This window comes from Neoarthrinium moseri (assembly GCF_022829205.1).
Source record: "Neoarthrinium moseri strain CBS 164.80 chromosome Unknown scaffold42_Wmoseri_CBS_16480, whole genome shotgun sequence".
NCBI classification, from domain to species: Eukaryota; Fungi; Ascomycota; class Sordariomycetes; order Amphisphaeriales; family Apiosporaceae; genus Neoarthrinium; species Neoarthrinium moseri.
Window position 1 is genome coordinate 1 of NW_026055156.1, and position 21827 is coordinate 21827.

The 21827-nt window shown below is 54.1% G+C and overlaps 8 protein-coding genes across 8 annotated transcripts; 4 read left to right on the top strand and 4 right to left on the bottom strand.

The window, feature by feature from the left end:
* Positions 1 to 115: 115 nt before the first annotated feature.
* JN550_009285 (uncharacterized protein) lies at positions 116 to 2370 on the bottom strand (the record flags this gene model as incomplete). Its single annotated transcript, XM_049321341.1, has 5 exons — positions 116 to 603; positions 658 to 1025; positions 1098 to 1588; positions 1664 to 2118; positions 2256 to 2370. 5 exons carry the CDS (start codon positions 2368 to 2370, stop codon positions 116 to 118), a joined length of 1917 nt encoding a protein of 638 aa, XP_049168642.1.
* Positions 2371 to 2968: 598 nt separating this feature from the next.
* JN550_009286 (uncharacterized protein) lies at positions 2969 to 4875 on the bottom strand (the record flags this gene model as incomplete). Its single annotated transcript, XM_049321342.1, has 3 exons — positions 2969 to 3396; positions 3459 to 3580; positions 3629 to 4875. The coding sequence occupies 3 exons, from the start codon at positions 4873 to 4875 to the stop codon at positions 2969 to 2971; spliced, it is 1797 nt and encodes a 598-aa protein (XP_049168643.1).
* A 1821-nt stretch (positions 4876 to 6696) lies between these two features.
* On the top strand, positions 6697 to 7604 carry JN550_009287 (uncharacterized protein; the record flags this gene model as incomplete). Its single annotated transcript, XM_049321343.1, has 2 exons — positions 6697 to 7007; positions 7061 to 7604. 2 exons carry the CDS (start codon positions 6697 to 6699, stop codon positions 7602 to 7604), a joined length of 855 nt encoding a protein of 284 aa, XP_049168644.1.
* Positions 7605 to 7876: 272 nt separating this feature from the next.
* Positions 7877 to 10076, bottom strand: JN550_009288 (uncharacterized protein; the record flags this gene model as incomplete). Its single annotated transcript, XM_049321344.1, has 3 exons — positions 7877 to 8050; positions 8119 to 9455; positions 9530 to 10076. The coding sequence occupies 3 exons, from the start codon at positions 10074 to 10076 to the stop codon at positions 7877 to 7879; spliced, it is 2058 nt and encodes a 685-aa protein (XP_049168645.1).
* Positions 10077 to 11073: 997 nt separating this feature from the next.
* On the top strand, positions 11074 to 11963 carry JN550_009289 (uncharacterized protein; the record flags this gene model as incomplete). The annotated part of the gene is made up of 3 exons (XM_049321345.1): positions 11074 to 11406; positions 11462 to 11683; positions 11790 to 11963. 3 exons carry the CDS (start codon positions 11074 to 11076, stop codon positions 11961 to 11963), a joined length of 729 nt encoding a protein of 242 aa, XP_049168646.1.
* A 69-nt stretch (positions 11964 to 12032) lies between these two features.
* JN550_009290 (uncharacterized protein) lies at positions 12033 to 12764 on the bottom strand (the record flags this gene model as incomplete). Its single annotated transcript, XM_049321346.1, has 3 exons — positions 12033 to 12347; positions 12412 to 12628; positions 12697 to 12764. 3 exons carry the CDS (start codon positions 12762 to 12764, stop codon positions 12033 to 12035), a joined length of 600 nt encoding a protein of 199 aa, XP_049168647.1.
* A 568-nt stretch (positions 12765 to 13332) lies between these two features.
* On the top strand, positions 13333 to 15882 carry JN550_009291 (uncharacterized protein; the record flags this gene model as incomplete). Its single annotated transcript, XM_049321347.1, has 4 exons — positions 13333 to 13555; positions 13611 to 14438; positions 14500 to 14536; positions 14892 to 15882. The coding sequence occupies 4 exons, from the start codon at positions 13333 to 13335 to the stop codon at positions 15880 to 15882; spliced, it is 2079 nt and encodes a 692-aa protein (XP_049168648.1).
* Positions 15883 to 17073: 1191 nt separating this feature from the next.
* On the top strand, positions 17074 to 21695 carry JN550_009292 (uncharacterized protein; the record flags this gene model as incomplete). The annotated part of the gene is made up of 2 exons (XM_049321349.1): positions 17074 to 20990; positions 21047 to 21695. The coding sequence occupies 2 exons, from the start codon at positions 17074 to 17076 to the stop codon at positions 21693 to 21695; spliced, it is 4566 nt and encodes a 1521-aa protein (XP_049168649.1).
* Positions 21696 to 21827: the final 132 nt, after the last annotated feature.

Consider the following 21827-nt stretch of genomic DNA (forward strand, 5'->3'; position numbering starts at 1 on the left):
AGTGTGTGTGTATATGTGTGTGTGACCCTGAGCCCCATCTTTTCGGCTCCCGAAGGCGATCCTTGGCCACGGCTGAGAAGCTGGCCGCCAGGGTTGAGCGGTGGTGTAGGTGTCGCTAGACTGCGGTGTATTGGTGTAACCGAATATTGGGCTTGTCAGGCGGATCTCTAGCGATCTGCAGGCATTCTTTTGCACCGCCTCGTGAGCAGAAGACGCATTTTGCCTTGTCCTCTATCTTTATGGCCTGGTCACACGCATTCAAGGTTTTTAGACACACCCAGCCCGCGCCACCATCAGCATCTAGAAAGTTCTTGAGGTGCTTGGCGGAGCTCTCATGCTTACTAGCTGCCAAGACACCGAGCAATACGTTATGGATCTCAGAGGTCGGTTGCTGCTCATCGATGTCTAGACCTACGAGCATATCAATGGTACAGGCTTCCTTTGCGTACCGCTCCCATTCGTTCTGTTGCTGGCCAGGTCCATGTTTCTCGGGCTCCGACAACCTCGCGACGTCACGGTCGATGTTTTCATCAGGGACTCTCGAGACGTCCTGAGCCACAGGCTCATGATGTTTCGAGGTTGTGATGCCACTTTGTGGTTGCTCTGCGCTGTTGTTAAGTGCAGGGGAGAGCTAGCGTAAAGGCATGAGCAGAGAACCTATGGCAGAGGCGTCATAGTCAACGTCCGAATGGGCTGAGGCTTCACTCGACTTGTGGCATCTGGTCTTGTCGGCGTGAGAGCTGCCGTCTTCCGCCAGCCCTTGGGACGGAAGTCTGCCAGGCTCGGCTCGGGAATCATACAAATATTCGTCGCCAGCCCCATGAGAACTCTCAGGCTGGTGGCTGGCATTCTCATGGCCATCATCTCCGCTATCTTCGTCCACCGAGAGCCAAGCAAGCTCCTCCTGATCCTTGAGTGAGATACCACGCAGAAATCGTTCATCGCACCCATCAACTGACGGCCAGTGAGAGACAAATGGGAGGAATCCTTGGTCAGCCGTTGCAATGTCCATGCGGCCCAACTTCCTGTTCCCCTTTTCGTTAAGAACTGACGTCGCCAGCAGGACTCAGAGCTGGCTGTCGTCTGTAGAGGGGAACTGTTCCCAGTGCTCCTCGAATGTTACGAGGCACCCTTTGTAATAGGCACCAACTGTGAATGGAAACCAGTTCTTGCGTTGGAGGCCATCAAGAGCATTACGTACGGCAGAAACGTCAGCTAGTTCCAGATAGAACAATGTATCCGCGCCGTCAAACGCCGCCGGCTGCTGATGAGTAATTCTCTGCCGCAGGCAGTGAATCAACGCGGCATAGACCGGGCGTGACGTCTCTAGTCGTCGATTTTGCAAGTCCTCGAAAGCCTGCCTCGCCAGGTGAATTTCCGAACTCCCATCTGTGAGACCTAGACGGATGAGGTCCTTTTTCTTCTCGACCAAGGACCTGGCGAGCTCCGACTGGAATGGTCCTACGGGCTTCATATGGTCACGTACCCGGAGGCAGACTGCCCACTGGAGGATATATCTGAGGTTCTCCACACTTCTCTCCCAGAGCGGATGAACAATGAGCTCGCAAAGTCCTCGGAGTATGCTCATCTGAAGATCAGTGTCAATTGGTCTACTGTATCGTAACCCCCAGGAGAAGAGGTCACATGGTGTCTATCGGAAGACGTGAAGCATCAGCTTCCAGAGGTCAGACAATGGTTCATGGGGGTCTCCCACCCTTCTCTCGGTAAGTACCATCGCGCCAGGCCCAAGGACCTCATCGATCTCCTCACACCAACTCAAGTATTGAGAGATAGGCTGCTGGATAAGATCAAGGGGGTCCGAAGGGAACGGCTGACGTCTAGGCACCCGTGGGAAGACCGTTACCCGCTTTCGTACTTTGGATCTTCTGTCTATCTTCTGTTTCTTGTGCAGAAGCGCCGTACCGCTGCCCTGGAGGTCACTGTTAGACTCAACATCGCTGTCGGTCGAGTCGTTGGCTGAGCTTTCGTCGTCCTGTGTGCCAGATCGTTTTCGTTTCCAGTTTGCCTTCGACCTTGGCTCCACACGTGACAGCCGCGGCGGTGGCTCAAGAGGTGCATCCATGCGCATGGACTCGGTCTGCTGCTCCTGCTTGCGTCCTGTGGAGTCGTCACTAGCTTGGGTCCGAATGGTCGGCCGAGGAAGATTGGGCTAATCGATGGGGAATGCCCTCGAAGTACAACAGACGGTTCTCATCTTGGGGGATGTCTTGTGATTCAGTTCACCGCCTACTCACTTAGGGACTCTTCTCGTGTAGGACGGCCACGAGGCCGTTTTGGGGTGTTAGGGTCTGGTATGGGACGAGTTCTCGGACGCCCAGGCCTTCGCTTTCCCGAGCTGGGCCCCTCCATATCTGCGTATGGCGGTAGATGTAATAGCGTACTAGAGAAAAGTCAGACGCAAGACGAGAAAATGAATTTCCAGTGGGTTGTTGTGCTCGTTGTTGTTACCTTGTAGGGTGGCGTTTGCCGGTGCCAGGGGATCGTATTGATACCTATGTAGACTTTGCGGATGAGTCTGCCTGTGGAAGCTCGCTGAAGGGTAAGTCGGTGATGAAGGCTACACCGGCTTGGCGAAAGGTTGATGTGATTATGAGGCCGCCTAGGAGGGAGGAGAGAGGGGAGCTCTTAAGCAGATGATGAGACGCTTGCTATCTGTGACCAAGGGTAGTGAATGCTTCTGGTTTGGTAAACGGACAAATCACGAGTTGGGTTTTGATTTTTAACCTTTCTTCTATCTAACCTGTCGTTGCTGGGCTGGAGATGGTGATAGGTCAGTTGTGCTGCAGCTTGTTAGTGATTGATTAAACCCTTCGGATATGTATCGCAACATGAAAGTTGAACAAAGTTTCGAGCATGGCTGAGAACAGGTCATCACGCTCGTGCCTCGAACTATAGGAAAGCTCCAGTAAATTACTGTCAATAGTGTTCTCATAATCTTTCTGGCCTTTCATCCAGCATTGATGCCCGCCCAGTCCCACGCGCGTCTGTCCCTGGGCTGTTGCCCATGTTCCAGATCCCAGACCTGTAATTCTGGGTGTTGGCCATCAAGACACCCCTTTGGGAAGAACTCTTCTTGCGCCTTCTGCTTAGCCATCTTTCCAGAAGCCGTTCGAGGGAGCGGCCAGATCGTAGTTGCAAGCACGGTGGGGAGCTTGTATATTGCTAGATTGTCTGCCATTGTAGACCGCACATCTGGAAGCGAGTAACCTACTCGAGCACTGTCCTCTGATACTGGAATGTGGATAATAGCGCCGACTCGTTGGCCACACAGCTTGTCAGCAACCGGGAGAACGAGGCATTCTTTGACATGTGGCAGTCGGAGAAGTTCATCCTCAACCTCACGTGCAAGGATCTTCCAGCCGTCGAAGCGTATAACTTGCAAATCGGTTAGAATAAGTTGGTGAGATATCACTGGAAAGTTGAACACTGAGGCTTACCGTCAAAACCAAACCGCCCCTCGACGTAGAATTCCCTGCCCTTCAAGTAGCCCGAATCACCAGTCTTGAAATAACCGTCGTCATCCACTGCAGCACGGGTTCTCCCAGGGTCTGAGAGGTATCTACGACCATCAGATTTGAGACGCGAACACTGATATTCAATGACTTACTCCTTAAACATTGGATCTGACTTGACGTATAATTCCCCTTCATGACTCACTTTTGCAGCGACATGATCAGGCAGCGTACCGAGGAAATGCTGATAAAGCGTTAAAGGCTCGTAAACAACCAACAAATGTATAGGAGGGGATATGCAGACGTCACCATGAACCAGTTTTTCTTTGAACGTGGCATAAGCAAAGATGTGGCCAATTTCGGTTGAGCCATAGAAATCCGTCAACTCGCATCCAGTAAGGATCCGCGCAAAGAATTGGAAAACACCAGATGGAACCGGCGATCCCCCACTGCCTGCGGCGGAAAGGTACTGCATTCTCTCCCTCAGCTCACTCTCGGCCTTCCCGCCGGGATTGATGTCACATAATGACGAGACTTCTACATGTTTGAGAAGAGCTTGCTCCAGAGCGGCCCAAACAGCCGGAGCACCAAGCAATCGATAACGGCCGGGCTCCTTTATCCGGTTCAAAAGCCAGTCAGGTGAGTATACAGAGCGGCAGAACTCGATGCGGACACCCCTGGTGATGTTGGACGCCAGGGCTATCATTCCCGCTGCCCAGTGTAGTGGCATGATGCTAAGTTCGGTGAGGTCACCATGAGCGCCCAGCAAGACTTGAGTCCGGAAAAACTTTCTCGTATGGACGACGCCCTTTGGGAGGCCGGTGGTGCCGGATGTGAATGTGAGATACCCAGACGATGCTTCGTCAGGACAAAAGCTGGGATCCAGGTAGACGTCCTTGTCTAGGATGCAAGCATCAGCAAGTGAGTTGCCTGGATCGAGTGAATCGATTGCCAGGGTATCAATCGACTTTCCATGCTTATGGCGATAGTTACTAGCTGTATCCTCCACAAGACCTTGTAAACTGGAGCCGTAGAGGATTGTTCTGAAATTGGCTGTCCGTGCGAAGTAAACTGCTTCCTCCGGCAGTATGTCTGTAGAAAGAGGGACAACCCCGGCACCAAGTGCAAGGACAGCTAATAAGCCGACGACAAAGTTATATCCAGGTGGAATTAACAGACCAAACCATGTTTCGGCACCATTCTGCATCTCATGTAGTGTATGCGCAGCGAGTTGCTGGGCTAGTTGTTGCTTAACCTTCCCGACATCCCGTAACAGTTGAGGAACAGTTGCCGATTGGCCTGTGCTGTGATCGTGTATTACAACTCGGTCGTTTTTGACTCTGCCAACTGCAAAGATACTCTGGAAAATGAAGTCATTGGGAAACGCGTAGACCAGATCCATTGTATTGGCCTAGGTGGTACTCATCGGACGTGTCGATGAATGAGATCCCAAAGGCTAGGGTGTCCAGGACACAAGTCGGCACTCTCGAAATCAAGAAAGAAGTACTGTGTCAACCATGGTTACATTCGCAATATCATTCCTATGTTTGCTAACATTCACTTGATTCGATAGCCCGGCAACTGTAAACCAATCATGCTGATAGCCTGCTTACGTCACAAACATGGGAATAGTTCGGACGAGAGTCGATCTTTCCAGCAGTCAAAGATGGTTTGACTGCCGGCATATATGATCAGTCATCTGACTAGCTTTTAATCTGCAGGTGTAATTGGATACCTGCGACGGGATTGCTCACAGCAGAACTAGCTTGGACTGTGTTTTCAGCACCCAGATCGCACGATGACACTTATATCCATACAACACAATGCTACGGCTCCAAGCTAGCCAATGTCACGGAGGTTGATTGGATCTCATAGTCAGAATTTGCCAAGTTTTCATGCCAGACAGCAACGGTATATGTCAATGGTCCGAATCTCTGGAGCTCTTTATAAATGTCATGCTAATATTTACCTTCCCCTGATGAAGTACGACATCCCCTTGAAACCTCCAAGCTTACTCCTAGGCCCTCCGAACAACCTACTTATTGACAAATGTGGACAACGTGGAACATATACCGGGCAAGCGAAAAGCGAGACATAGTAGTTTGCACCTCGTATTCACACTTCCCTTAGACCCGTTTCTGAAGGAGGTGAGACAAACAGGTGTCAGTATTCATCTCACACATAAGTCGGTTCGTCCCCACGGCTTTCTTCTTATGATTGTAGTTGTTACTATACCTTGGGAAGAGTAGTACAGTAGAGGAGCACCCAGGGTATTTTTCTGACGGCGCCATCAAAGGCTAAACTGATCGACGTATCTCGAAAAACCCTCAAATATGGAGACAAAAAAGCATATGCACAACTTGTGTGAAACGATACCTCCAAATGACGTACATGTAAGTCACTCGAAGGACGGCCGTGGAGTCGAAATTGTGGAAAGTTTCCTTTGAGCTGCTCTGACGAGATCCTCAGGCCGTTAGTGTCTCATTACCAACCTGGAAATCCAATCTACAGTGGGCTCGCAAGAGCCAGAATATCTTGGCCCGAATGAGGAGCGGCTACCCCAGATTTTTTGTTCATTCCCTGGTCCAAGAGCTGGCGGATCATGCGAAGAGGCTCGGTCCTCCAGGCGTGACATGTTTACCATTTTCGACGGCGGTAGCAGCCGCAGATTGCTGCCGCTGGATAGCTGGACAAGTTGGACCCGAACAAGCTGGAGCTTTCTCCATGACGTCAAAGAGACCTCTTGACGATACAGGTCATTCGGATCACTCAGTCTGGGTGGATGTGCATCTAGTCTGGGTCAGCCCCCAACATTACTCGTTGGCCAAAGCTTTCTGGCAGCACACGGGGGAAGGTATCTCAAGCCGACGAGCCCTGGCGTGCCTAAGGAACCTTGAATCTCTAAATACGGAAGCAACTGTGGTATCAAGAAGGAGATAACAACTCTGCATAGCTCGGCCTATGAAGCAAAGCGGTTTGTGCGGGCCCAATTGGCCAGCTATCTTAGCCCTTCCGCCGGTGTTCGTAGCGAGCGAGACATATTCCTCTATGCGTCTGGTATGAAAGCCATTTATGATACCTTTCGAGCAGTTCTGGGGATGCAGTATATGGAAGAGTCGGAAACTCCAACCATGGTTGCTTACGGGTAATTCTGGGTTCCCCATTATCAGGTCTTCGTGTCTCACTCAGGAGTAGGTTTCTCTATGTGGATACGTTCAAGATCATGTCGCGATTTAGTTGCAACCAGACTTTGCTCTATGGCCACGGCACTCCTGAGGAACTGGACCAGCTGAAAAGCGATCTTGAGGCCGGCAAGCGTATCTGTGCCCTATTCACGGAGTTCCCTACAAACCCGCTCCTTACGTGCGTTGATCTCCGCCGTATCCGAAGACTTGCAGATCAATATGGCTTTGTTGTTGTGTGCGACGACACAGTCGGCACCTCCGTCAATGTAGACATCTTGAGCTACGTGGATGTTCTTGTGACGAGCCTCACGAAACTATTCAGCGGAGCCTGTAATGTAATGGGCGGCAGGTAAGTTTGACGCAATCCTCATCCAAAATATATTACGGCTAACCAAGTTCAAGTGTTGTGGTCAACCCTATGTCTCGGCACCATGAACTTCTGACCGAGAAGCTGGGCGCTCTTTTAGTGGACAGCTACTATCCTGAGGATGCCTTGGTAATGGCACAGAACTGCGCAGACTTTGACGTCCGCATCGATGCCATAAACGCGAACGCCGAGGCACTCGCATCGCTGCTCTCATCACGCAACGATCTGGTGAAGCAGGTGTACTATCCTTCGATGGGGCGCTCGAGGGCGATGTACGACACATTCCGGCGGCCGGGACGGGGGTATGGGTACTTGGTAACCATCGAGTTCAACCAACCGCAGTATGCTACTGTCTTCTTTGACAACCTGGACGTTGCAAAGGGTCCATCCTTGGGCACCAACTTCACCCTGGCATGCCCCTATACGCTCCTTGGACACTACGGCGAGCTGGACTGGGCTGCCAAGTATGGGGTTGTGGAGCACCTTGTTAGAATCAGCGTCGGCATGGAGGACGACCTCATCGGTCGAGTCGAGGCAGCGCTGCAGGCCGTGGACGCGGGAAGAGCTGGTTGTTGCTAAGCGACTTATTCTAACACGTGCCGGCGTCGCGACGACATGGTGCCTGCGAGCAGGCTGAGCAGTGTTCATGCAACTTCCAGTCTTAGTCGGCTTGTGTACTCCAAATCGAACTAGATATCTGATTTTGTGTATGACACTGCAGAGGGTATTCACAATAAATGCTCATATACAAGCAGCATATAGGTAATTTGTATTTTGAGGACCCCAGATACGCCCAGCCAAATGCACAGATCCATCTGATGATCATTACTCATAATCCAATGGAGGAAAGATCACTTAATGATCTTCCCATCCTCATCCCTCGGCTTCCTCTTCCACCCAGTCGAGAACAATTGCCCCATCTGGAAACGCGGGAACGGATGCGCCTCGGTGTTGATGACCACCTTGTCAAGAGGAAGTAGGTCGTTAGGCGAGAACAAGAGATAGAAGTATTTGAGTGTCTCGGCCTGAAGATCGGGAAGGTTAGCCATGTGCTAGTGGGTGGGAGTGAGGTTATTTTCATATGATGACTTACCAGCCAGAAGCTTTCCATGTTATCCCGAGTCACGGGCGGAATGACGTGCGCGTTTGACAGACTCGTGAAACCGCCCCCGTCCTCGACGGCGGTGTAATTCATGAACGACTTGAACATATCCCAGCCCCAGTCGCGGTACTTGGTTTCGCCCGTGATTCTCCACATGTAGAAGAGAGACTCGACCGTCTCGGGTCTTTGTAGGTTGTGTCTATCCATGGCGTGGACGTCGAAGTCCTTGCGCCAAGCAGCATGGGGGTCAGGGTCGAATTCTGCCGGTGCCTTGTGAGGATCAGATTCAGCAGGCGGCGGGTCGGCAATGTTGAAGTATGTGATCTCGGCAGCCAGGCCTGTCGCCATCCATTTGTACATGCCCCAGCAGGTATGCATCAGCTCCCGGGCAAGCTGCATATCCGCCTCGTTCTGCTTCGTCCACGTTGACAGCTTCTTCGCTTCGGCTTCGGGCAAGCCGCCAGTGGCAGCGAGAGCAATGGTGCCGGGCATGAAGCAAACCAGATGATCCATCTTGGGTGAGAGCGTCCCCTTCAATCCATTCGGCCTTTCACCAAGGACAGTGAATCCCGAGGGTGTGTAAGTGATGAGATGCTTACGGACACCCTTCAGGGTCTCGTCCCACATGTCCCGGTAGACGGGCTCCTGCTTCTCTGTCTGGAGGTACTGCTTGATGAGATACTCGTAATACGAGTCACCACGGCTTCCGAGTCGGATGTTGTCACCGCTGAACTTGCCAGTGTTGGCGTTGATGTAGATCGGAACCAAGCCATCCTTGGCACCGTTGTTGTCGAGGACTTCCATGACCTTCTCCGACTTGTCCCAGAAATACTTCTCGCCCGTCAACTTGGCAAGATACTTGAACTCGAGTTGAAGTGTTGTGGCCTCGGCGGTGGACGAAGCCCCTCCCATATCATGGGCCGGGATACCTTCGAACTTGGCCAGGTTAACGCTCGCGTAGGGAACCCCAGAGTCCGAGTCAAAAGCCGAGATCACACGATCGGCCAGGTCCTTCGCCTTCTCCAGGTACAAATCCTCACCAGGGGCGCCAACGTCATCATCTGTCTGGGGAGCCAAAAGTGGGAACTCGTTTGAGAGGTAGTGGGCTGACAGTAGCCCTCCAATCATTCGGATAGTCGTCTCAAATGTATTGACGTCCTGATCTTGGTCATATGTCAAAGAGGTCGAAATCCACTCTCTCGCGTGGCTGACCCGGGAGGTGAGGTTCATCAGCATCATTGTATCCAGGGCGTCGACGATAATCCAGCCCATGCCTTTGGGTGCCATCTGCTTGCCCTTCTTCGACTCGGGGTGGAACTCGTCATAGCCTGGGCGATGACACGAAATGTTAGCAAGTTGCGACGTCTCGTGCAGAGGGCGCACAACGGAGTTTGGCTCTTACCCCAAGCGTATCGCTCATACGCATCCCAGCTCAGCTTGAAGGCATCAACCACCCGTTCCCGCCTCTTGCTCCAGTCCGCCTTCTTCTCCGACTCCGAGTTCTTCAGCCAGCTCCAGGATGGCTTCTCAGTCGCAGCATGGCGCCCCGAGGAGAAGACGCCGAGGTAGTAGAGCAGCGACAGCACCAGCAGGAAGACGCCGACGACACGTTTGCGCCGCCACGCGGGCCGCGACCGCTGCGACGGCGGATACGCGTAGGGTTTGTCCTTGTACATGGGCAGGGCTTGCGAACCACGTCCAAAGCGTGAGGTCACCCCTGAACCCCAGGACTGGTCCTCTAGTGCCCTCTGAGGGTTGGAGAAAGAGGGCACGTTCTTGGGCATCTGGAAAGCCATGTCCTCGGCTGTCTGCTTTCCCTTCTCAATCACATTTATGCCGGCCTCGACGGCCTTCTCGGTGATCCCAATCGCTGCTCGCGTGGCAGTCGTCCGAAGAATCGACACAGCTGAGTTCTTGTTATGGATGTTGAACGGGTCTCGAATGACCATTGGGATGGCACTCGAAAGACGCCCAAGGCTGTTGCACGGGTGTATAGTACAGGGGGGATGGGCGGGAGGGCTGTTGTCTTCGTCGTCGTTCTCGTAGGGTAATCGTTGTATACGTGCAAGATCGAGGATACGAGGGAGTCGGTAGCAGAAGCGAATCAATCAATCGAGGCAGTCTCCAGCGGTTTGAACACACGTCGAAGGGGCAAATGGCACATGAAATGAGACAACTTCCTCCCCTGCTATCGTGACATCGTATTCCGCGACGTTGGGAGCGCCAACCTGGGGCCAAAATAGCTGGCCGTCGATCTCTCTCGACTTACACGCTATGCTGTTAGCACTTGTCGCGGGGCGGCCCACGTAAAGGACAGTTGGAATTTAGTAGGTCGCTTTTCTTGGCGGTGGATCTGCGTCGGCAATCACGGCGTGCACCCTCCGAACTACATTGTGCCCGCGGGGCCCTTGACAAGAGGTACCTGGCACCGCTGTTTGATCTCAAGTCTTTTGACATGAAGAGTATGCTGAGCTACTCGAGCAAGATTTTCAAATTTGACTTCTCTCTGCGCCAGGATGCCCAAAAGAACGGACATATAACTTCACAAGGTCTTCTGTAACTTTGCGTTGCCGGGCTTGCTTGTGGTTGTAAATTGCAAGGATAGTAAGTACCTCTCACGCCTTGCCCCTCCATGTATGTATCTTCCCTAACTGGTGTGAGCTTGCCCGCTATAAGACGAGCTGATTCCTATACCTTCGACCTCAAGTCTTACTCGTGTTGCTAGAGCATCTTTTGTCCGGCATCATAGTGGCTCAGACATATGCATGTGTGTAGAACCTGGGCCCGTGTCACTGGAAAACATCCAATTTCTGTTCCCGAGCCGGGACCCCTGACCATCGTTACAATCCAGCCTTGCTTAGACAAGCCGGACAGCAATTCAAGCCGCATTCAAAGGCGACTGGAGACAGACCTTGGAGAGGACGGACCTAGAAAAGGAGGCGTATGATGAACAGCTCACATCGCAATCGGTCAGACTATGACCACTACCCCTTTCTGAACAAGGACGAGTTTGCAGAGATATGCCACCAACTGGATAATAGGTACTGCCAAGCTACACTCGGCCCAGTCCGGAAGCAATGGAAACTACGGGTTCACACGGCACTAGATATGCTCTTTGGCGGAGATTCTGAGCACACGACTTTCGTTCAGATTACAAGACCACTTGAAGAGGATGCGGACTTGGATGAGTTGGAATCATGTTTCGACAACTTCTCCATGGGAGACAGCAACGATGTTGCACAGGGCATCGACATGGCTATGGAAATAGTAACCGATCCGGTAAGTGGCTGGAACACCGTGGAGATATGTGGTCCACCGGGCTCATCTGTACTAGGAAGAGCATATTAAAAGACCGCCTCAACCCAGCTTCGGGCATGTCAGATATGAGATTCATCTGCACCCCACATACCGGGCACCCTGCCTCTGGTTCAGTCTGCACGACCTGCCTGCGGGCGAAGCGTCATTTGACATAGATACCGTCTTTCGGCGGCTGGTGCCAGATCAGTTCAAGAGCATCCTTCGAGGGGTGGGCCCCATAGGTGGAATTTCCGCAGACGTGAGTGATTTCCCCTGTCAGAGACGAAGCTGTACAAGAGTCAACAATGCATTCTCGCATGCAGAAGTATATTTGGCTCTACCTCGGCGCTAACGTGACCTCATAGCACCACCCCGTGACGGGGGTGCCTTCGTTCTTCGTCCATCCGTGCTTCCTAGGGGACGCCATGGCAGAATTCGACTGCTCCAAGGAGGATTACCTGATGGTATGGCTAGGACTGGTGGGCGGGTGTGTAGGGCTCTGGGTGCCCAAAGAAATGGCCCTCAACAGTTCCGGCTGATGGGCCCAGCAGCTCAACGAAGAGCTGTACAGAGTGCGGTGCGGGCCGAGCTCCGGGGACATGGACGCTTTACTCGTCATCACTATCCTCTTCCATGGCGACGTCCTCGTCACTTTCGTCCTCGTCCTCCTCGTCTCTCGTCCGCTTCTGACCGCGACCATCGGCGGCTGGGGCAGGCGACCCGCTGCTCGGGGGTTTCGCAGGGAGGCCGCGCGCCGGCGCAGGGGCGGCAGTAGATGTGGTGCCAGGGGCAGGGGCATTGAAGATATTGTGCTGAGTCTCGGTCATCTCCACATTGGCATTCGCGCCCGAGGTTCCGGGCATCTTGTAGGTCCCGTCAAGCTTGGCGACGACGTCGGACTTGGATTTGGCGTACTGTATTCTCTGGAGGGGATCGAGGTTAGCTATTGGTCCGGCGGGGACATGGACATGATGTGGCAGAACTCACCAGCTGCTTGCCGAGGAAGTCGTAGCCCTCGAGCGAGCGCAGGGCCTGGGTAGCGGCTTGGATGTCGCGGAAGACGACGTGGGCCTGGCCACGCATCTTGACCGTCTTCAGGACGACGACATCGAGAACAGGACCGTAGGTAGAGAACAACATGTACAGGGCCGTTTTTAAGTCATCCTTCTGGATCTTAGAGGAGAGGAGATTGGTGACGTATAGTCTGCAAACAGTCAGCTCGGTCCAGCTCAGCCATTACGAAGACGAGAGAGACGGCGGACGGCGACTCACGTCTGGTTGGGCGGGATGGGAGGCTGCTTCCCTACTGGAGGCTTCCCAGGCGGCGGTCGCGCTGCCATGATGAGGACTGCTTGGCAATATGCTCAGCGACGGAGACTGGTGGTCGCAGATGGAGAGGTACAGGCGATATGTTCCTAAGCTCGGGGTGTTCGTCTGCGTTGTCGGGGTGGTGCGACCCGGATTCACAGCTTTACGCGTTCGTCGTTGCGCCGCAATTGAAGCTCTGGCGATTTTCACAGTACTGTAGTTACATATTACCCGTACTAGGTACCCTCAGCCTGGCCCAGCGCCGTGGCCAATCACAACGGCCGACAGCAGAAGGGAAAATTGGAGAGCGGGCATGGGCATTGGCGCCCACCAACTCCAGCACGGTACCCTGTATCGGCATGGGGGCAGGGGGCCAGGGGGCAGTGACGGCATGCCCCGCCGGGGGCCCAGCGTAGCACCTTCTGAACCCAACCCCACCACCTGGCACCCGCCCTCATTACTAGCTGTTGCTCTCGTGCCTTGCGTGACAGTAGCGACTTCACTCTATTCTCCCCTCTGGCTATTAGTTGCAGCCTCCTTTCCACCCTTCCAACCCCATTCCAAGTGGTAGTAGAGAGCTACTCCTATCACACGCCCAAAATGGCCTCTCCTGAAGTCCACCATCTCTTCCACCGGCCCATTGCCGACCACTCCTTTTCCGCCGATCGCAAGATCCTGGCTGTCGCCAAAGACACGGCCCTCGAGCTTTACGGCAAGGTCGGCGGCGCCTTCAAGCTGAAGGACGAGCTCAAGGGACACGACAAGACCATCACTGGCATTGACATTGCCCCTAACAGCGGCCGGATTGTTACCTGCTCCCAAGGTGAGTCCATCGAGCACGTACGACCCGTGACCAGATGCCTGACCTGTCCCCCCAGACCGAAATGCCTTGGTGTGGGAACCCTCTCCGACTGGCTACAAGCCCACCCTCGTCCTGCTGCGTATAGCCCGTGCCGCCACCTGCGTGCGATGGTCGCCTTCTGAGACCAAGTTTGCCGTCGGCTCCGGCGACCGAGTCATCGCCATCTGCTACTTCGAGGAGGAGAACGACTGGTGGGTGTCCAAGCACTTGAAGAAGCCCATCCGGAGCACCATCACCAGCGTCGCCTGGCACCCCAACTCCGTCCTGCTGGCCGCTGGTTCGACCGACGCACATGCCCGAGTCTTTTCCGGCTTCATCAAGGGCGTCGATGCCCGCCCCGAGCCAAGCGTGTGGGGCGAGCGTCTGCCTTTCAACACGGTCTGCGGCGAGTTCCTGAACAACTCGGCCGGCTGGGTCCACTCGGTCGCCTTCTCCCCGAGCGGCGATGCCTTGGCCTTTGCTGCCCACGACAGCAGCATTACCGTGGTCTACCCGACCGCACCCGAACAGCCTCCCAAGGCTGTCATCAGCATCAACACCCAGCTCCTGCCCTTTATGAGCCTGATCTGGAACGGTGAGAGCGAGATCATCGCAGCTGGCTACGATTGTGAGGCTTTCAGGTTCAAGGGAAGCGCCTCCGGCTGGGAACTCAGCGGTACCTTGGAATCAAAGGGAAGGCCCGGCCTGGGAGATGCCCGAGAAGAGTCTGCCTTGAACATGTTCAAGCAGATGGACCTGAAGGGCAAGGTCAAAGACGACACCCAGCTCAAGACAGTCCACCAGAACACCATCTCGACCCTCCGCGTCTACTCGTCCGATGGCAGCTCCGTGTCCCAGTTCAGCAGTAAGTCTCGTCCTTAGTCCTGAGGTTTTAGAGTGTTTCATCGACTGACCCACCATTCTAGCCAGCGGTGTTGATGGAAGAGTAGTCATCTGGAACGTGTAGGCTATGCAGGTAGATTCCATACAACAAATCAAGACATATTTGTCCAGTCAGCATGACTATCTTCCTGAGCGCCTTGTGTCCTGCTGCCCTATACTGCCGAGATGCCATGTCGCTTCCAGTACTTCGTGGCTCTCCTTAAATATATTGAAACCAATGTTCGCCCTTCTGTCCCTATAATAATTTATTAAAATCCCTCTGCAGCTAGTCCGTAGCTGAGCATTTGCGCGCTACGATCAGGCACTGAGCAGCCATGTCGTCTTCCGCATCACCGAGTGGGTTCATCTACCACAAGCCATGTAGTTTGACCTCCGGCTTGTTCACGCAAAACACATCACTGAACGGGAGTGACAGAGGCCATCTTCATATGCAGGATCATCTGGCGGGCGGTCACGATCGTCATTGGGCGTCGTGGCACTCAAGCGGTGGAACATCAGTACCACAGGTAGCCCCTGGTCGACCTCTTAGACCCATGGCTTCGCCCATCGAAGCTGAGGGCTTCAGTCTTCCGTTCTATCCTACAACCACCCCCGGAGCCGAAGGGCTCGCACGAACTTCTTCAGCCAGTGCGTTTCCTTATGGGCATCATCACCTCCAAGAGGAGGACCACCTTCCTGAGCAGGATATCCACCGTGACCGGGGCACAGGCAAGCGGGAGTCCAACACCCCGTCTATGCCGGATAGTATCATCAGTCGGACAATCAGCATTCACAGCAGCAACTCTGAGCAGATCCACCGTCTTAGTACGGCCATCGGCAGAATTCAAGACATTTGCCTTGAGGCCACCAAGTGGTACATCTCGTCGCACCACGCCAACCGTCAGGCGCGTGCCAGCATATCAGCCGAGTATCCAGAGGCTGTGAGCAAGAAAGAAGAGGACGATGGGGATGAGAACAAGAGCGACGTGTTCAACCACCAACACGAGTTCCCGACCTCCCCCGCCAGCCAGCCGGCGCCGGTGTCGTCTCACCAGGAGCGCCAGCAAGAGCACACACCCCCGGGCCAGCCGTGCCTCATCCCCGCCGTGAGCAACTCGCTCCTCAAGAACATCAGCGGCATCTGCAACATGCTGTGGGCGGGCTCGCAGCGCGACCGGCTCGTCGTGCTCAACGTCGAGCGCCTGGCCGTCGACAGCATGGCGCGCCTGCTCGGCTGGGCCGAGACCGTGGCCCTGGGCGACGGCGACGAGTGGATGCTGAACGGCGATGAGACCCTCCGCAGAGCGCTGGACGCCGGCACGAACCTTTGTATGTGGCTCGGTGTCCACGAGGCCGTCAGGGACATTGGCATCCTGCAGGCTCAGGTCCTGGGGGATGCGAGGGATGGAGGCCCGTGGTTCGGATAGCGGTGAGATGGATTGGTGTCGTCTCGAAGCCGTATGCGGTGGATGCCTATGATTTGTGAGGCTTTGGCTCATTTACACGGGGTGATGTTCCTGAATAGCAAGACTTAAAGACAGTCACGACAGCACACGAAACCATGATCATTATCTGATGTATAGCCTTGATTCGACTGGAGAAGCCGCTGTTGATGACACTCTTTAATTTGAGCAAGCCTCGGATACGCCTATGGCAGTATGACAGATCCTTAAACTTACAGTAACTTGTTCAAATCGATAGTAGTGATTGCTAGGTGCATGTTGAACAAGGTGTGTGCAAGATATGGCAGTGGGTTGTTCATAGATTAGGTTACACCACATGCACGTACTCACTTATTCTCCGAAGCCTGTTACGGGCTCAGGTTGGCTTTGCGTAGTCCATTCAAAGTACGACATACCTTGTCCCAGGCCTCATCGCCAATCGGTGGTGCCCTGCCGTCTATTGGCTCAGAGGAAGTCGTCCTTGATATTCGTGCGTGTGATAAATCAAGTAACGTGGGCTTTGAAGGCTTCCTCTGTGACCCGGTAACGACGGCACCCTGCCCCTTTGGCCCCCAGCAGGCCTGAACCCAGCAGGGCTGCGGCAGAGTGGTGCTATGAGCCTATGGGTGGCAAAGGAGCCCCCGTCAAGGCCGTCACTCCCGGCGGGCTCACGGTGCTAAAGAAGGACGCTACGCATGAAGTGATTGGACGCTTGGCTGCATGAAGCTGCGTCGGGAGCTATGAATGGCTCCTGGGTGCAACCTGAAGCAGATGCCACTAGCAGTCTTACCCGCTCTTACGTATGCCTCTGGGGGCACTGGTTGACTGGGGGGCCGCAAAGCTGAGACTCGCCTTCATGACACTTGTTGCGCTTCCAACACGTCCCCGATAAGTGCGTGCGTAGCAGCCTAGTAGGAACTGCGTTGCTTTCCCGTGGCACTGCGCAACGACCACAGCTCTCTGTTGAAACATCCCTCATCAAACACCATCCCTTTTCCTTCCATTGTATCAGGCACTTTCCCATCACCGCTCGCTGCTTGCTTTTCCCCTCTGCTCGCCCACCCGGCAATTTGTTCAGGGTAGTATTGACTTGCGTCGTCAGCTGCGCGAATCCAGCAAGCTCCGATAGCTCGACCTTGACATGATCCGTCGGGCTCAACACTCCACCACGGAACCATGAGGCCGGCCAGAGATGCCCTGCCAGGGCCGCGAGCCTTCTCATGGCGGACCACGTTGCTCGTGGCCGTCCTGCTTTGGCAGGTCTTGATGGCCACCACCGTCGAGGCCAAGAAGGACAAGCCCACCATCACCGTCACCGACTTCGACCGGTTTCCCGTGAACCTCAACTACTTCCCCGACTCCGACATCGTCCTCTTCCAGGACCAGAGTGCCGGCACCATATACCGATCCGCCGACGCCGGAGCGACATGGAAGAAGGTGGACCAGATCCCCGACGGCAAGGCGGCTGCCTTGGTCATGCACGAGTACGACCAGAACCGGGCCTACGTCCTGACCAAGGGCATGCACCATTGGAGGACACACAACCGCGGCGAGACGTGGGAGACCTTCTTCACCGATGCCGAGCTGAACATTTTCCGCAACGACTGGATGGTCTTCCATGCCACGAACCCCGACCACATCCTGTTCTACGGCATTGACTGTGAGAGCATCTTCTGCGACGAGGTCGTCATGTACACAAAGGACGGCTTCGAGTCGGAAGCCGAGTTCCTCCGGGGCATGACCGACAGCTGTTGGTGGGCCAAGTCATCACCACTGTTTGCTACTGGCGACGACGAGCTCGACAACAACAGGGTTCTGTGCATTGTCAAAGGCAACTTCTCCCCCCTGAAGGAGGACAACCGGCTGTTGATCTCGGACAACTTTTTCAGCGCAAAGGGTGCGGATGGCGTCGTGCAAGAGTTTGAGCCAAACCTCAACGGCATTGGACCTGTCCAAGGAGTTGTCAACCTGGCCGTGGTGAAGAAGTACATGTTGATCGCTACGGCCTCGAAGAACACGGACGAGATGGCATTGTACGTCACGGACGACACCCTGAAATGGCACCGGGCCGTCTTCCCCAGCGACCACCGCATCAACGAGGCGGCCTACACTGTCTTGGAGGGCACCAACTACAGCATCCAGATCGATGTCATGAACGCACGCCCTTCCAACCCCATGGGTGTCATGCTTACTAGCAACTCCAACGGTACTTACTTTACCAAGAACGTCGAGCACACGAATCGGAACATGATGGGCCACGTTGATTTCGAGAAGATCACAGGTGTGCAAGGAATTTTTCTGATAAACCAAGTTGATAACTGGGAGGACGTCCAACAGGACTCCAAGGCCAAGAAAAAGCTCAAGACGAAGATTACTTTTGACGACGGTAGAACCTTTGAAAAGGTGCACTCGGACGATAAGACGATCCACCTCCACTCCGTCACCGAGCTCAATAACGTTGGGCGGGTGTTTTCGAGTCCTGCCCCGGGTCTTGTCATGGGCAACGGCAACACTGGTGATTACTTGGAGGCATATGACGACGCTAACCTCTACGTGTCCGACGATGCTGGCCGGACTTGGGCCAAAGGTCCGGACGGCCCCCATAAATTCGAGTTTGGTGACCAAGGTTCCATTTTGCTGGCGGTCAGGGATGTGAAGTCTCCTGAGGTCACGGAATTGAAGTACTCGTTGAACCACGGGAAGTCGTGGGACCCTTTGGAGCTGCCAGACAGCCTCAAGGTCCGCCCTTGGGTTCTGACCACCACCCAAGACTCGACCAGCCTGAAATTTATCCTCACTGCAGAATCGAAGTCGAAATATCACGTGATCTCGATCGACTTCGACGGTCTTCATGAGGCCACTTGCAAGGAAAGCGATATGGAGGATTGGATTGCGCGCGTCGACGACAAGAATAAGGCAAGCTGCCTCATGGGACACACTCAAACATACCACCGTCGCAAGAAGGAGGCCAAATGTTTTGTCAACCAAGTCTTCAAGGACCCTGTTCCGATCTCCGTGCCTTGCGACTGTTCTGCCGATGACTTTGAGTGCGATTTCAACTTCGTCAAGAAGGACGGCAAATGCGAGAAGGTGGGACCAGTAATCCCGCCCGAGGGTGCTTGCAAGAAGGGCGATCCCGAGGAGACTTTCATGGGGTCCAGTGGCTGGCGACTTATCCCTGGCGATGACTGCAAGCGAACCGGCAAGGACAGCGAGCAGAAGGACGCCTTGAAAGAATGGAAATGTAAGGATGCGGCAAGCGCACCCGGCGGAGGGGAAGCCAGCGGCAAGATTTCCCACAAGCAAAACCCAATCAAGGGTGACTTCAGCCTTTTCGAGAAGCACTACCTGGAGCGAGGTGATACCAATCTTGGTGATGACGAAACTATCATCATGCGACCGTATACACTCTCGCCCTACCGGCAAGGAGATATCATGGTCTCACAAGACCACGGCAAAAGTTGGGATACTCCCAAGACACTCGCGGATGCGGATATCCTTTACATGAACTCTCACCAATACTCCAAGGACAGGGTGTTCTTTATCACCAAAAAGGGCAAAATTATCTACAGTATTGACAGAGGCCAGAACTTTTTCTCGTTCACTGCACCAGACCCTCCGAACCTCGAGCGCCTGGGTTCGCCTTGGTCCTTCCATCCCGACAGAAAAGATTGGTTGATCTGGCACGGCAAACGGTGCTCTGATGGTGGCGCTTGTTACGACGTAGCTTCAGTTTCCAGAGACCGTGGAGACAACTGGGAGACATTGGCTCGTTTTGTTGCTCGGTGTGAGTTCACTGGCTCGCAAGCCTACAAAGGTTATGGGAGACCTGAGAAGCAGGTCACTTGTCTCAGAAAGGCGCGGGAAGATGACAAACAAGACAACCCATACGAGCTGGTTTACACGGACGATTTTATCGAAGACAAGGGCAACATGAAGCTCGTCCACACAAACGTCAAAGACTTCGCAACAATGGCAGAGTTCATCGTGGTTGCAACGGAAAACCAAACGGCACAGACCCTTCACGCATGGGCCAGTGTTGATGGTCAGAAGTATGCGGCTGCACACTGGCCCCACAAGTTTGAAGTTGGCAAAGAGACACTGTATACAGTTCTCGACAGCTCAACGCATGCTGTCAATCTATTTGTCGAGGTCGACAACATGCGCGGCTACGGATCCATCCTGAAGAGCAACTCTAACGGCACATCTTATGTGCTTAGCGTTCCCAACGTGAATGTTGATAAGCAGGGTTATGTGGACTTTGAGAGAATGCTGGGCATTCAGGGGGTTGCCGTTGTCAACAGTGTTGAGAACCCGAACAGTGATTCTGAACCCAAGAAATTGCAGACTCGAATCACACACAATGACGGTGCTGAGTGGGCCTTTTTGCCAACTCCAAAGAAGGACGGCAAGAACGACTTCGGTTGCTACAGCACCCAAGGCGATGAAAATTGTGCTCTGCATATCCACGGATACACTGAGCGCGTGGATCGCGGGAAGACATACTCCTCGGAGAGTGCGGTCGGCATCATGTTCGGCTGGGGCAACGTTGGCGCAATCCTAGGAGATATCAAAGACGCCGACACCTTCATGACCACCGACGCCGGACTCAGCTGGAAGTTGGCACAGAAGGGCAAGTGGACCTGGTCTTTCGGCGATCAAGGCTCCATCATTATACTGGCTCAGCGGGAAAGCAAGACCAAGTCCATCAAGTACACGGTGGATGAAGGTGAAAGCTGGCAGGACTACACCTTTTCGGACTCGGATGTTGTGATCACCGACATTACGACCCTCCGCTCCGGTGCTTCACGCAATTTCCTGCTTTGGGGCCATGAGGGCGACAAGCTGTTCACTATCAATATCGACTTCACTGGCCTGACTAACCAGGAATGCAAATTCGACAAGGACGACTTGTCCAAGTCGGACTATAACCTGTGGACCCCACGTCATCCGAAGCAACCAGATGGGTGCCTCTTCGGTCACCAGGCTCAGTACCTACGCAAGAAGACGGATAGAAAGTGCTTTAATGCGCAGAAATTGCAGCACCTCTGGGGCTTCGATAACTGCACTTGTACACGCCAGGACTACGAATGGTAAGCCTCAAGTCATAATCCAATTTGAAGAGTGCATACTGATTTTCTTCCTCCAGCGACTTTAACTACGAAATGGACGAGCATGGTCAATGCAAGCTGGTGGAAGGTTACCAGCCTGTATCTCTAGAGCAGTACTGCAAAGAGAACCCTGATGCCATTGAGTTTTACGAGCCATCTGGCTACCGCCGTATTCCGCTCACCACCTGTTCTGGAGGTGACAAGGAAATGGACAAGATGCTGACTGTTCACCCGTGTCCTGGTAAAGAGGAAGAATTCGAGAGGGCTCACGGCGTCTCTGGTGTTGCCATCTTCTTTGCCATCATCATCCCCATCGGCATCGCGGGTGCGATAGGCTGGTGGGTCTGGCGCAACTGGACTGGCAAGTTCGGCCAAATCCGGCTCGGCGACCAGGGGAGCACGTTCGACAGCGACTCGCCGCTGGTCAAGTACCCTGTAGTGGCCGTCTCGGCCGTCGTGGCTGTAGTTGCTACGCTCCCTCTCGTCGCCTCGAGCATCTGGCGAGCCGGCTCCTCGTTGTTCGAGAGGTTCACTGGCAGGGGCGGCGCCGAGTACAGCTGGTTGGGCGGCAGCGGGCCCAGGAGGTTTACGACACGGGACAGCTTTGCGCGTGGGAGAGCCGACTACGCTATTGTGGACGAGGACGAAGGGGAGCTGCTGGGAGAGGACAGCGACGAAGAGGTATAAGAAGGGTCACTTCAGCGGAGGACAACGGGTTTCTCTTGTATAGACCATCCTCATTATTCCCGATGAGTATGCACGTTAGATTAGCGGTGTAGGATGTAGGCATTTGTGATTCATTATAGGCTTGAAGAGAAA